Below are 15,178 nucleotides of genomic sequence, written 5' to 3' on the forward strand. Positions count from 1 at the left end.
ATATCTGCAGCAGGCGTCTCCAGTTCTTCAACAAAGGACCGTTTCACCGTGGGTCATCTTCCAGTCGGCATCATCAGTCGGCATCTTCCAGTCGGCGTGTGTTGGATCAGCGTCCAACACTTTCCTCCTGCCGACGAATCCGCGCAATGCGCAGGCGTATTTCGCCAATGAGGAAGTGATGATCAGACGCGATATCGGTACTACGTTTATTCCGTACATTTTCGGCTGATGCAGATGTGGATTTGATTTTCTGTAAAGCCGTCGCGGGAGACCCACGTGACCTTGTGAACCGGTCGATGAGGGAAGAGCGATCCCCCGATCACCATGTCGTTATTACCAGAAAATTCTGCGAACAGCTCTCCGTTTTCGCTCATTTCTCCGAGACCATGGCGTCCCATAATGCGCTCATGGTTCGAGTTGTCGGATCCGATCTTCGCATTGAAGTTGCCCAAACAGATCTTGATATCACCCTTCGGAATTCTATCTACGACGGCATTGAGTTGACTGTAGAAGTCCTTTTTGTCTAGTAAGGTTTCGGACCCGTGTTCTAAATCTGGCAAGGATTATCCTTTCACTTATAGGTTCCCACTTCATAAGCGCAGAGTGTGCCTGAGCGCTTAGTAGGAGGCCAACTCCGCGATGCCGGGGAGCGTGTTCACCTCGTAAACCAGAGTATAGCAGAACTTGTCACGACGGCGTTCTGTGTTCTCCAAAGCTTGGCCAACGGACTTCACTTAGTCCCAGGATCTCAAGCTTCATGCGGCGTGCCTCATTGGAAAGTTGTGCCAATTTTCCCTGCTGGGCTAGGGTTAAAACGTTCCATGTTCTTATTCGTGTCCGTTGTTTCGCACTTAGAGTCGTCGCCGTAAAATCAGTCCGTATTTTTTCATTATCGGATTCTCGAACAAATTGATGTTTCGGGAACAGTAGATTGTTGGCCCAAGGTTCCATATCTACCGGGATGGGGCTGCCATCTTAGGTATTGCTTCCGGGGAATCGCATTTCATACTCAGCCGCTGGATGCCAGAACAGACGCTGTTGGAGCCGCACCTCCTTGGTGAACAGACGCTCGATCAGTCGGGTCAAATTTGTTTAAAGTCCTACCCAACACCAGGACTAGACTATTGCGCTTTGAGCGGCACATGGTCGCTTTGATAGGGCCTGCTTGGGGACACATGCAGCTTTTTATAGAAGTTCAACAGAGCCCACTGTCGAACCCCACCACATCCTGAGCAGACCCCACAGGACGCACCCTCTCACTCTAGCTGATGTCAGAAGGACAACAACTCTTAGCTGGCGATCAATTGTCATCGGAAGACCCGTGGAAGCGTGAGTATTGGAATTTGTGAGGACCAGAGCTATGTTAGGCGCTCCTTCCCGGATGTCAACTCATCACTTTGTAGCCCATCTCCATGTGGCTTTGTGGATATTCTTACGGGGGAAGAAAGTGCTTCGGACTACCATTTCGCTGTAAAGTTTATGCATTGTTTGTAATTATCATTCGATACGGTATGCAGACTGTCTGGTCTGTACATTTCTCTCCCTTCCTACCAGTGACGATTTTGATGTCCCACAATAAATTCCATCGTTTGTTTGCTCCAGTTGTGCATAGAACACTTCTTTCTCTTCGTCGAATCGCCCTCCGTGTGGGCAGTGCACGTTTTTGAAGCTGTAGTTAAAAAAGCGGCCTTTTATTCACAGCTTGCACATCCTTGCGGTTGCGCTGATTGGCTACCACCCAATCACGCGTTGGCGCATCTTTCCCAGCACTATGAAGGTGGTGCCACAGCTTTGGTAGAAGGCCGCTCGATGCCCGCTTTTCCACGCTTTCAGTCCTGTTCAGTAAATTTTTTACAGCGCCACGACGTCGAAGTTTCGAGGTTGTTATTCATTGTAGATTATCCTATCGCCACTTGCGAACCCTAGCAACTTAAAGTTCCATGTTCCAAGCTTCCAATCGAAATCCTTTACTCGTTTCCTAGGTCTGTCTTTGCCGATTATATCGAGTCGTATTATCTCTTATGTTGTTCCTAATGATTGGTTTTACAGTCGGCTTATTGGGCCTGTGTAAAAAAATATATTGATAATTGTATCCTATACCATGCTGAGGCTATTTTTTATGATTTTGCTTTTCTCTGGAAAACCTCAAGTGATAATTGTATGTTCCGCTAATAAAAACACGAAAATGGCAGATATAACTTTGGTTGAATCGTAGTGCCACTAAAGAAAGAAAAGAGAATTACGAAAACTACTCAAATTGCAATAAAAAACAGCTTAATCCACTATGGGTCTCCGGGTCTTCTATCAAAAGTTCATTTTTGGAGTAATCCTATAGCCTTTCGGTACAACTTTGTTGTACGAGAAATGCAAAAACAAGTGCAAATGAAGATCTCGGATTATTTTCCACTCATTATTTGTCCACATTTACACCGACTATTGCAATCGGCTTAAAATTGAAATTACAATTCGCAGTCTTCATTTGTGCTATTTTGAGCTTGACTGCAATCTGCTTCAGTTCGTCTGTGGTCACATTATTTCCACCCTGTTGCTGGAATAATATTCGTTCGTTCTTGTCCACTCCGATTCGATGGAAACCCGCACTATTTTTACGTAGCTTATAATGCGATGTGGAACACTCTGTAGCAGACGTCTGAACCGGTTCAAAAAGGACGGGTACTGGCTTGGTCTTTTTGCCCGCTTCGAAGAACGCCTTTCATCACACTTTCAAGCGTGGTTGCTTTGGTCGATGGCGGGCTTTTGCGGCGCTTTATTTGATAGTTTCCATGGTGCTGTGAGCAGCTTTTCTGTGGCAGCTACAGAAAAGCTATTCAATAAATTAAAAAATCATGATCAAATCATCGAAATCGACAACAGCAAATGCAGAGCGAACAAGGTTTGAACTGGCTTACCCAGCAACTGGATCTTGAATACTTACATCTTGGTCTGATGTGTAGCCTCATGATTACCAGCGTATTTCAGAATGTTTTTATTCGGCCTTTACTTATCACTAAAAAATCTACCTTTATTTGAAACGTATATATTTTAGTCGTTTGCCTGCTTCGCCGAGTAGAAAAATCGAGCGATGGAAGCATAAAATTGCCCTTCTAACAACAAGGTTTGGTGAGTTTTTGTTTCTTATGCCTCCTTCCGACGAAAAAAGAACCCGACACTTATGCTAGCTGTACTACAAAGCGTTCGACCGAGGCATTAAGCTCTTGTCCAACTGCAAGAGCGTGAAAAATGTGCAATGCTATAGTGCTTGAAAAGCTGCTGCCACGTCGAGTTGTAGCATTTGCATATGCACAAAGTACCTACATGCATGGTGTATGGAAATAGGAAAGCATGTTCCATAGTTTATCTCAGCAGTGGAATATTCAATCAAATACCTTTCCAAATAAGTTAACAACATGATTGTAAAGCGTAAGCATTGGAAGTTAAATGTATAGATCTGCTCAATTATTTGTAATGCAATTTGTTGCAAGTTATGATTAACACCGGTGCACATTTTTGCGAAAACGTTTCTAATGGGAACTAGTTCATGCTGTTAATCAGTTGAAATTATTACTCGCTCTTTAAACCTGGTTTTGCATGGGATTTCTTATCTGTTATAATCTTCTTCTTCTTCTTCCTGCACTTGTTTAATAGTTATTGTAACTGACAAGTCTGCGCATGGCTTACAATAATATTACAAACTACAAACTAAAAAAAATCGAGCTTGCGTTGGAAGTTTGGAGTTTTCTCTTAACAGTATGTTCTACTCAAAACCGTTGTACATCAATAGTTAATGTTTGAGGGTTCATTTTTCTGCAATACATAGAAGCATTACATTCTATTGAATTCACTATAAGACCATGAGTAGCTGAAACTGTGTATCAAACAGATGAGAATGTCAACATTTCCAGCATAAAACGCATCAGTTATTTCCGACAACTGTTCAGATTTATAATTAAATTAATTTAATTAAAATATAAGCCACAACCTCCATCCACGGTGCGTCTGAATTTATCGCACAGCAAATGTATTGCACAATAATGACAAACATTCATTCAAAATTGAAACTGAAAATTGACAAATAACCCGCAAATTGATATCGACTTGCTTACCAGCACAAGTTTTTAAATTGCTTCGTCATTTTTCATTCTCACTCCTTCGGAGTTTCCGCGGAACTAAACTCCAGGAAATATCCATCACCAATCCCATTTGAGATTGTCCCGCCGCCACAACCAATTTCCCAGACGAGAATTTATTATAAAAGATAGAGTGGCTCAAGTGTAGGGAAAAAAATATGAACGAGAAATAAGGAAGAGATTCTTTTCTTTCGCCACTGCCGCCGATTGCACCAAGAGGAAAAGAACACAAAACTGTCTACCGCATTAGGTTGGCAACTCTACGGCTCTTGTTTCACAAATAATACGAAAGCGAAAAGTCGTTTGCTGAAACAAAATAGGTCCAGCTGCAATGATGTATTGGTGATGTGCGGGGGTGTACTCTCAGAGTGCAGCCGTTATTAGGTAATTAATCATAAATTGTTTAGAGTAATGATTACGAAGTATTCCGTGCAAGAATTATATCTCCAAAACTATTTAAAATGCATTCTTGACCTTTGGGCGTCTATGATACCTGCATACGCTTGTGACATTTATGTACAAAAAGAACTTGGAATGACTGGTTGGGTAGGTACAATGCAACTTACCTGTGAAATTCTTACGATTTTTTCCTCGCTTACCAGTTTTCTTTTCAGTTATTTCCTCCAGAACAAAATCAGGAATATTTAATAAAAATTATTTGTTAATCATGAAAATGGAATGTAATTTTCTTAAAAGTATGAAGCTGATTTCTTTGATTGGATTACGATTTCCAAACGGACGTCCTTTCCGTCTGGTTTTATTTTCCACGCCAGTCTAACCCATTAGTTTATCCTCTTTTGTATCCTTGGATGATACTGGATACTCGGTTTTGTGCCAAGTGATTTTTGCGTTTTCCACTTCAGCCAGACCGTAGACATCAGAGTTCCTTTTTCGCACCGGAAAAACCACCGGTTATGAAAGTGCCAACACTTTGAGCTTTGTATTACTTGGTGCGCTGGATGTCTTGTCTGGGTGTGTATCCATACCAGCCAGAACAGAAGTACCAACAGGCAACAAGGCGGTGCGGCGTGAGGGTGAAAATTAAATTTTCATCTTGAGCCAAGGTTGCAGCGCGCTAACACACTCTATAAAGCATGGTTCGTTATTCTTCGCCTAGATGCCTCTCTTCTGCTTTTGTTTGGTCTTGGGCTTTTGGTTTGCTCGATGAAATGTTGTTATCGTTAAATGTTGTACTTGTTTTTATAATCCTTGATGAGGAAGATGGATACTTCCGTGTGCAAAGCACTTTTTTATTTTTTTTTGTTAATTTACATAAACTCAACAGCAACTAATTACATTTAAAAGTTTGAGCAATTGTGTTAACTGCTTCAGTCTGGATCTGTATCGTGGTACATACTTAAGTGTCTTAATATTTGTTTCTCTAGAAGTAACAATCCAAACTTTGCTTGTTTATGTTTTGAATTTTGTTAGGAATTTCATGTTTCAATTTAGAATAATTGGTGTAAGGTATTTTTTGAAAATTGCATTTTCGCTGGAATCGTTGTGCCTTTCTCGCATACTAAATATACGTAAAGGCTATTATTTAGTTATTTATAACATTTATAATTCAACTTCCCTGCGAAGCTTACCAGACAACTGTGTGACAACTGTGGTGTGCAAAACTGTGTGAAGATTTCGGGCGAACACTCCAGTTCGTTCGAATCGCGCCGGGGACTAAGACAAGGTGATGGACTTTCGTGCCTGTTGTTCAACATTGCGCTAGAAGGTGTCATGCGGAGAGCCGGGTGTAACAGCCGGGGTACGATTTTCAATAGATCCAGTCAATTTATTTGCTTCGCGGATGACATGGACATTGTCGGCCGAACATTTGCAAAGGTGGCAGAACTGTACACCCGCCTGAAACGTGAAGCAACAAAAGTTGGACTGGTGGTGAATGCGTCAAAGACAAAGTACATGCTTGTGGGCGGAACCGAGCGCGAAAGGGCCCGCCTGGGAAGCAGTGTTACGATAGACGGGGATACCTTCGAGGTGGTCGAGGAATTCGTCTACCTCGGATCCTTGCTAACGGCTGACAACAACGTTAGCCGTGAAATACGAAGGCGCATCATCAGTGGAAGTCGGGCCTACTACGGGCTCCAGAAGAAACTGCGGTCGAAAAAGATTCGCTACCGCACCAAATGTGTCATGTACAAGACGCTTATAAGACCGGTTGTCCTCTACGGACATGAAACATGGACAATGTTCGAGGAGGACTTGCAAGCATTCGGAGTATTCGAGAGACGGGTGCTTAGGACCATCTTTGGCGGTGTGCAAGAAGACGGTGTGTGGCGGCGAAGAATGAATCATGAGCTCGCCCAACTCTACGGCGAACCCAGTATCCAGAAGGTAGCTAAAGCCGGAAGGGCACGATGGGCAGGACATGTTGCAAGAATGCCGGACAGCAACCCTGCAAAGATGGTGTTCGCTTCCGATCCGGCAGGTACGAGACGGCGTGGAGCGCAGCGAGCGAGATGGGCAGACCAGGTGCAGAACGACTTGGCGAGCGTGGGCCGTATCCGAGGATGGAGAGATGCAGCCTCGAACCGTGTATTGTGGCGTCAAATTGTTGATTCAGTGTTATCTGTTTAGATGTTAACTAAATAAATGAATGAATAATTCAACTTACAAATGATGTCTCAATGAATAAAACTTAACCAAACTGGAAACGATCAGCGGTGCGAAAAAAAAATTGAGCATCCGTTGACGAAACACGTCCGAAGAAACATTAAAATCAAATAGGTCAAAAAACGTGTTTAGTTGGCAGCTAATTGAAAGAGTTTGCTCGTGCAGAGCATAGTCTGTGCTTCGTGGGTTCAGGTACAAAAAAACGCGAGGCCTCTCAGGAGCGTACAAATTGAGCTGAGCTAGCAGAGCCGGGCAGTCGATATCTCCCGTTAGTAACTTCCCAGCAATAGCGGCTTGAGCAATTGACCGCCTAACCTCAAGAGGTTCTATTTGCAGAAAACGACAACGTTCCGCGTACGGTGGTAGGTTCATCGGGTCGCGCCACCCGAAGAACGGAAGTGCATATCTAACGAGCTTTTTTTTGAATAGTTTCTATTCAGGCGATCCAACTGGCGTGGAATGGGCTCCATATGACAGCATTTGACTCCAGAATTGATCGTACCAGCGAACAAAAGAGGGCTCTGAGACAAAATGGATCACGAAACTCGTCAGCAATTTTGAACATGCAGTACAGTTGTCGATTAGCCCTGCCGATTATATCATTGTAGTGAACTCGAAAGGTAAGTCCACTGTCCAGGGTAACGCCAAGATCCTTTAGGTGCTGCACTCGGGTGAGACTACGTCCGGAGAGGTTGTATTCAAAGCTGGTCGCTATGTTCTTACGGTGCACAGTGGTTAAAATCCTGAAAACCGTGATCGTCAGCTTTTTCGGTATGAAATCGTGTTTTAAATGGCATAGTGTGTTCAGCAAGTTTGTTGCATACATCAAGGGGTATAACCGACCCAGCAGACGTTGTCCTGCAGCCGTTGTCTTACCCGTGATTTTCATATGAGGAAATATCATATAAACCCGTCGAAAACTATAACAAAAGTAACTGCTGAAGGAATGGAGAAAGTCCATCCAGCCGTTTTAGAGTTACCGCCATCGGGGGTGACAATGGGTCTGGGGGGTGAGAATGGGTCATCGCTTTCACCGGCAGCCTGGAGGTCGGATAGCAAAATCGTTCAAAAAGGTCTCTTATATTTTAGTCTTCTTGCCCTCAGATACATTCAATCTATTCTACAAGCATTCTAAGTACTTGAAACAGTGACCCATTCTCATCCCCATTTGATCCATTGTCACCCCCGACGACGGTATGTCGATACGAACACAAACCATTTTCATTTTTATTATGTAGATAGCTGTATGTACCCGGCCTTGCTCGGAGTTGCCAGTTTGATTTGTAGTTTTTTCACAATTGGAAAATAAATAAACCAATTGGTCAATAGGATAATTGTGTTTTCTTATTGATACTTCATCAAGAAGGCAGATTTCATTTAAAAACATAGACTGATTTTGAAAAAGGGATCAAACCCAAAATCGCCTTTTTCCGGGAAAACGTCTATTTCTAAATAAGGAAAAACATCCACCGATGTCTAATTCCGGGCAAACGTCTATTTTTTTTAAAGAAGGGTGTAACCGTTTGGTTACAAATTGTTGATTTTTGTTTTGTTGTTATGTTGTTGTTTCGGAACCTTCACGTTTCTTGTGCAATAACAGTAGATGCTACCACAGAAACGTTAGGGATTGTACCGCTGTAATTACATGAGGAAGCTACCAAAATCCAACATGGCATCATGATGTGCAAATGTCATGTTGGATGAAACAGAAATGAAAATACCGGGGAAATATGGAGGGAATTTCTTTTAAAAGAGGAGCCATTGCCCAAATTCGGCCTCTTTAATATCAGGCGTCCGTGTGCTGAAGAAGTGTTTTTTAAAAAGTGCAGTTAAAACAGTGTGTGAGACCCCCCCCCCCTTTCCTAGCAGGAGCTAGATTTTATAATTGGGGAAACCTGTTCAGGTAATTCGACGCTGTGCACTGGGAAAACCCGGTTTTAATACCAATCGGTCCTTTAGGACCTCTTTTGTTCTCTTTTTCTACGTCTTTTTCGAACTGCCAATTCGTCCAGCACACGGTTCGGCCCGCGAAGTCATTTGGCTTCCGCGCCTAATCCGTCAAGGATTTTAACGTCCTTCACCGGACGATTCCTAATTGTCAAGGAGGAATACCCCTCTCGGCCGTCCAAGGTGGCCGATCGCGCCTACGAGGGAAGACGCCTGCCCACCATCGTCCAGCAACGCCCGCTTGTCCCGTCGGACGACGATCGTCCGCATAGCTGCTAGCCTCGCTATTCCGGCGAGATTTCTGGACAGGAGTCGCTGTACCGGCTATTCCGGCCCCAACAACCGAAGCAGCAGCGGTATGTACCGGTACCAACGTTTAAAATAGGTCACACTTAACAAATTAACACAAATTTATTACACAGAACAACACGCACACGCCACAATTAGGAAAAATAAAATATGTGCAAGTAATGTGAAAGTTCCCGTGTTGTTAGTTTTTGTTTACCGCGAAAAACCCTTGATTGACCAGTAGTTAGCCGACCCTGGGATTGCCGGAGAGTCTCTTGTGTCCTGGTCGGACTAGGTACTGATTGTTGATGATTCAGGAAACAGTAGTTTCAAGGGATCACATTCACTTTCACCAGAAGGAAACATGATTCCGATGAAGGGTTGAGTTGATCGATAACTAAACAATACCACTCCCTCATACCCTCCCCTTTTCCATCCTTAACCCACTACTATGAAGAATGTGTGTTCCAGATTTGGCTGAAATCGGCTAAGGGAGAGCAGAAGTAACACTGAGGTGATTGAGAGCTGAGCAATGCCAGTCCCTCCACAACTTTCCCGTTTTCTAAATATAATCGCTAACCCCTATATCCGCCTTCTTAAGAAAAATAATGTGTATTGAAAATTTGGTTGAAATCAGCCAATGGGTTCAGAAGTTATGCTGGAACATACACAAACATACGAACATTGAGTTACATGTATCAGAGCATTAGTGATTAATCATAGATTTAATCATGATAATAGTTTATTTATTCATTATTCATTAATCATAATCATAGAATTTTACATTTAATCATTAATCACTAATCATATTCATAACTGTTTTGAGTTTATTCATTAATCATCAATTTTAATCATTGCATACCTCGCTGTTATTCATTAATCTTCAATCATAATCATATGATTTTTATACATTTTATTAACCCAATTTGGAATAAAGGTTACTTGATCAAATCATTCAATTTGATCATTCATAATCATTAATCATGTCGATCGTTAATCATTAATTATACACACAGTGTGTCAACATTAATTCACGATCGGTAAACGGGTCTCCAGTAGCCTTGCGAGCAAAGGCATAGGATTGCCAATCCGGTGATGGCGAGTTCGATTCTCGGTCCGGTCTAGGATGTTTTCGAGTGGGAAACATTCTCGACTCCCTGGGCATAGTGTATCCATTGTACTTGCCACACAAGATATATACTCATGCAATGTCGGGCATAGAAAGCTTTCATTTAATAACTGTGGAAATGCTAATAGAATACTAAGTTGAAAAGTAGGTCAAGTTCCAGTTGGAATGTAGTCTGCCGTAATCTGGAAAAGTGACGTAACAGCCATTTTACAACATGCATGTTTTCCATTTTTCTGTTAAAGAGCTCGATGAGTAGTACTCGTTAACACCATTTTCCAAAAATGGCGTATACGTCACTTTTTCAGATTACGGCAGTAGTGCCATAGAAGAAAAAGAAGAAACATTAATCATACTCCAACGGTTTTTTCATTATTCGTAATCGTTAATCATTGTCAAAAATGAATTTAATCGTTAATCATTATCAGTCATCATTGTCAAAAATGAATAAATCATTAATCATAATCTTTAATCAATCATCATTCCACGTCGAGCACCCGTGCGAGACAGCTGCAAAGTCCGCATACGGTCAAAGTCAGGTTTTTTTTTTCGAAACAGTTATCATCGAAGTGCTATAGTGAAAGTGTTCTTATTCATAGCAAACACTTTTAAAGTTTTCGTCGTTTTTTGCAAAAACAGACTTTTTTTGCAAAATTTACAGCGTCCATCGTTACGCAGGTGAAGACATCATCGCCAAACGCCGACAGTTCCACCACCACCATAACTGATCGTGCGCCGCCACCAACACAGGTGCTGCCATCCCAACACCCTCAGCAGTCAGTAGCCTCGATCGCGGCACGGGAGAGTGGCCGTCCGTTCAGTGCGTGCTGCTACAAGTGATAGCCGGTGACATTAGAGTAGCCCAAGCTTATATGGAAAAAGTGAAAAGTCTGGAATTTCAAACCTTGCACCCTTAAATGACAGTTTGGGGGTCCCAGAAGCTCCCCAGAAAATTTCAGCTCATTCGGTCCAGTGGTTGGCGTGCGCAGATGGCTCAAAGTTTGTATGGGAAAAATGATCCTAATGCTACGTACACACCAGTCAAGCAGTTCGACGAACATTGACTCCACCCCCAAGAAAACGCTTCGGTTGCTGCTTTGTTGGAACGTGTGTGAAGTTGTTCGAACAACCATTTGACAGTTGGCGGCTCGGTTGGAAAAAATTAAAACGGTTTGATTTTGGTTTGAGTTGTCGGGGGTGGAGTCAAGGTTCGCCGAACATGTTTGAGCATTTGTAGTGAAGTTGCACAAAACCCCATATATTTTTTGATGGTTGATGCTCAAGTTAGCGCTCCGGTCGTTCGTGTGTGATATTGTTGGTCGAATAAATTGATTGTTCGTGCCACTGTTGGTAAAACTTGATGGATGTTGGAACAAACGAGAGGTGGAGTCAATGTTGGTCAAACTGCTTGACCGTGTGTACGTTCCATAATCGACGGATTCCTGTTGTGGACAAAATGTAGAACCTTTTTTATATAAGGAAGCGACTGGTGAAGACCGGATGTAAATCCCTTTGAAATTGGCCAAGTTATAAGCATCCAAAGTCGAGGGTGTCGAGCGAGTCCCCAAGGGATGTTTAAAATGAGAGCAACGTACCACCGACCATTGCGGCGGCGATGCAGGCGTATTCGGTGCCGTGCGAAATTAAATGCATGATTATCACGCAATCTCGCGAATTTTTATCCGATTGGTAAATACTTTCCGTACTCTGTGCAGTAGTGTAGCTAGAGAGGGAGGGGGTGACTTACCACTGAAGCCAACGAGCTGAAGTTTTTAAGGGGAGACAAAATTCATGAAATATTTGTAACGAGTTGTTTTCGGACATCGTGATGCCCGTTGCATCAATTTCAGAACGATGGGATATAATCGTTACAGACAGAGGGACAGAAGGACAGAAAGACAGAGAGACCTGGGATATTATATCTAGACCAACATTTGAAAAGGGCGTAACAGCCAAAATTTATTCTTTCTGATTCTTCGTCTACATATATAGCTATATATGTGGACAAAGAATCAGAAGGAATAAATTTTGGCTGTTACGCCCTTTTCAAATGTTGGTCTAGATATAAGTTATATATTTTTCAAACAACAGTTTTAATGTTTATAGCATAATTTATTAACTGTATAAAACTACAAAGTTATCAACAAACAACACTTATACCTATATTAATTAATTATATCAACTGCTAGGCCTTCCTTTATAACAGAGCGAGTGCAACCTGGAAAATTTTGCCTATGCTGTTGAACAACTTTGAGAAGATATTGAAGCTGTTCTTCATTTTTTGTCAGGTTTCCACAAAAATCTTGAACTAGTTTAACTCCTCTTTCAGCACAGTCATTCACTACCAAAAATGAATTAATTTTATTTCTACTTTCAACAAATTCTTCCAATTCATCCCATATACTAGAATCTTCTCTGAGAAAATTTGCAGATATTCCAGAAATTTCAAAAAAAATCATCGTATTTTGAGAAACAAAATCCGAAAGCGTACAAGAAGTCAACTTATCGATCGTAGATACTTTCAATTTTATTTTTCTTACTTCATCAACTTTACAAGATTTTAAATTGTGTGCCATTTCTTTTCTCTCATCAGTAGATATTTCTGGGTCGAAAAAAGCCAGAGCGACTAGTTCTTCACTCAAGTATTATAGATGATTTGCAAATCTTGAAGCCACAGCCATATACACATTTCTTGATTGATCAGGGAAAGCATCTCGTAAAGTTATCAATTTTTTCGCCAGGTTTAGATCATTTCGTGCTGTTGATGAGGATAAAGGAGCTTTAAACCGAGACCAAATGTAAACTCGTAAAATAAAAGCACACATTACTGGAATTTTTCGCCTTTCATCATCGGTCATGTCAAATTGGCCTCTAAACAGCCATATTTCAAGACAATATATTGCTTTCGCCATCCATCTGGCATTGCTATGTGCTCCTGGTGGCGAAAATTTAATTCTTTTCACACCAAGAAATGCTAAAGATAAATTTAGCAACTCTTTATAGTCTTGTCGTTGCTGTTGAATATTAAGTTGGTTTTTCAAAAATTCAATCAAATGTTGTGTTTCATCACCAAGGATCTCAATAATGTTTTCGTCTACCATATTTTCTTCAAAGGATTGATCCATAGTCGGCCATGCCGATTTAAATTTTATAAAAATACTTGAAGAAGGGCCTTTTGAAGGAAATAGTTTTTCCCAAGCTGCTGTCATCAAAACTTCGGCAATATGATGCCTACACGCCAGCCATAAAAGATCTCTGCCAATCCGCTTCTCGATTAGGGTACAAGCGCCTTTTTTGATTCCTGTATTTGCTGCTGTTGTATCAAATCCCATTGCACAGATGCGATCGCTTAGTTCCCATGCATTCATCGATTTGCAATCTTCGTTTGCCTGTCTTTCATTAGTTCCAGAAGACAATTTTGGGACTCCAAGCAGCTGAACATTTGCTCCAGAAGATACCAAAACTGGCAATCTTTCTACTTTGTCAGTACCTGAGAAGAAAAAAAAATCAGATAGATTCTTTAAAAAAAAAAACAAATATTACCAAATGTAATCTAAAATTGTAGGAAAGAAATTTCAAATAACAAAAAAAAACTATCGATTACTTCAAATCATGCTTAGTCAAGAAGATATCCAAAAATCATAACACAGAATAACACATTTCAATGCTATAAAAAATACTCAAATATATTACCTGTGAGATCTTGAAGCAGCTTTTCATCCCAATGTACAACAAGTGGTCCATTTAGATCAGAATTGCTTTGGATATTTTGAGCAATCTCTTCGCGATATTCTGCACGGGCTCTTGAGATTGTTTATCTGCTAACGGTAAAATCGTCTGAAAAATAGATAAAGTTGATAAAGATTTTGTGTTAGTTGCAAGATACTATCAATATAATAAAATTAAACTCAAGGAGAAAGAACAATACAATAAAAGTACTGTTAAGGAGAACTTACCTAAGTTTAGTCCAGCACTTGTTAAAACCGCAGAAATAACATACATTGCATTTCGGTCGCTTAGTCCAATACGGTCTAGGGTGGCAGCTAGTATAGGAGTCATTATTTTTGATTTACTTCGCTCGGAAAACGCTCTACTAGTGGAGGGTTTCTCATCTGGAAGCAAGACATAAAAATATTGACATATAGTAGAAGTTACCATCTTATTTGATTATATTCTTACCTCCTCCATCAATAGTAAAAACGCTGGTAGCTGATTGAGATTCCAAGGAAGGCTCTGGTTCCGTTGTTGGTTCTTCTTCGATTTTGCCTTTTTTAACTCTCGCAAAGGCAGATCCAGGCCTTCCAACTTCCCTTTGCAGAATAAGGAACTGTTTATCCTTATCGTTTTTAATCAAATTTAATGCATTTCGTCGAGCAATGTCAAACAATCGATCCAAATTATTAATGAAACTAGACTCTTGCTCTTTCTGTTTATCTCCCGCGTGAGAAGATTTTTTGATAATTGCTCGCATTTTGTTAAATAATTTTAGGAGCTTAACAACAGCATTGTAGTGTTGCATTAGAGGAATTCTATATTTCTCCCAAAAAATTTGAAGTTCAGTTACTACAGTTTAGCAGCTGGTTTTATACTTAAGTGTTGATTTTTCATTATAAAACGCATCCGACCAAGCACATCGCCGTTTGAAGGCAACTTTACATTTTTAAAACTTTCAATTGGAACAAGTTACTTAATTCTTCCTTAGATTTTGAATCCATTTTATGTATTCCACTTGCACGATCAAATATCACTTCACAAAAGCAATAAGCACATTTTTCTTGCAGGACCAGTGGTTTTGGAGATACAACGATTTGAAGAGTGAAAAATTAGTTACGTTATATCGAGGTATACCTGTAGAAATAAAGAGCTTTTATTTGATTTGTTAATACAACAAATAGGCCTAATGATTTGGGAGTTACAATTTTATGAAAAATTAAAATTCCTGAAATGATCGATTTTTCTGAATACCCTATATTGAAATTGGTCACCATAAAGGGGAAATAATAAAATGGGTCCAATATTGTTCTATAAGGAACGATCCTACCAAATATAAGGTAATTTTGAGGGA

The 15,178-nt window shown here is 40.9% G+C and overlaps 1 protein-coding gene across 1 annotated transcript; it reads right to left on the minus strand.

Moving 5' to 3' along the window:
* Positions 1 to 2,410: 2,410 nt before the first annotated feature.
* On the minus strand, positions 2,411 to 14,667 carry LOC134222285 (uncharacterized). The gene is made up of 4 exons (XM_062701429.1): positions 14,293 to 14,667; positions 14,070 to 14,225; positions 13,476 to 13,603; positions 2,411 to 2,650 (listed from the first exon to the last, which is right to left on the minus strand). The coding sequence occupies exons 1-4, from the start codon at positions 14,630 to 14,632 to the stop codon at positions 2,411 to 2,413; spliced, it is 864 nt and encodes a 287-aa protein (XP_062557413.1). The 5' UTR covers positions 14,633 to 14,667.
* Positions 14,668 to 15,178: the final 511 nt, after the last annotated feature.

Source organism: Armigeres subalbatus, chromosome 3 (assembly GCF_024139115.2).
Source record: "Armigeres subalbatus isolate Guangzhou_Male chromosome 3, GZ_Asu_2, whole genome shotgun sequence".
In the NCBI taxonomy this organism is placed as follows: Eukaryota; Metazoa; Arthropoda; class Insecta; order Diptera; family Culicidae; genus Armigeres; species Armigeres subalbatus.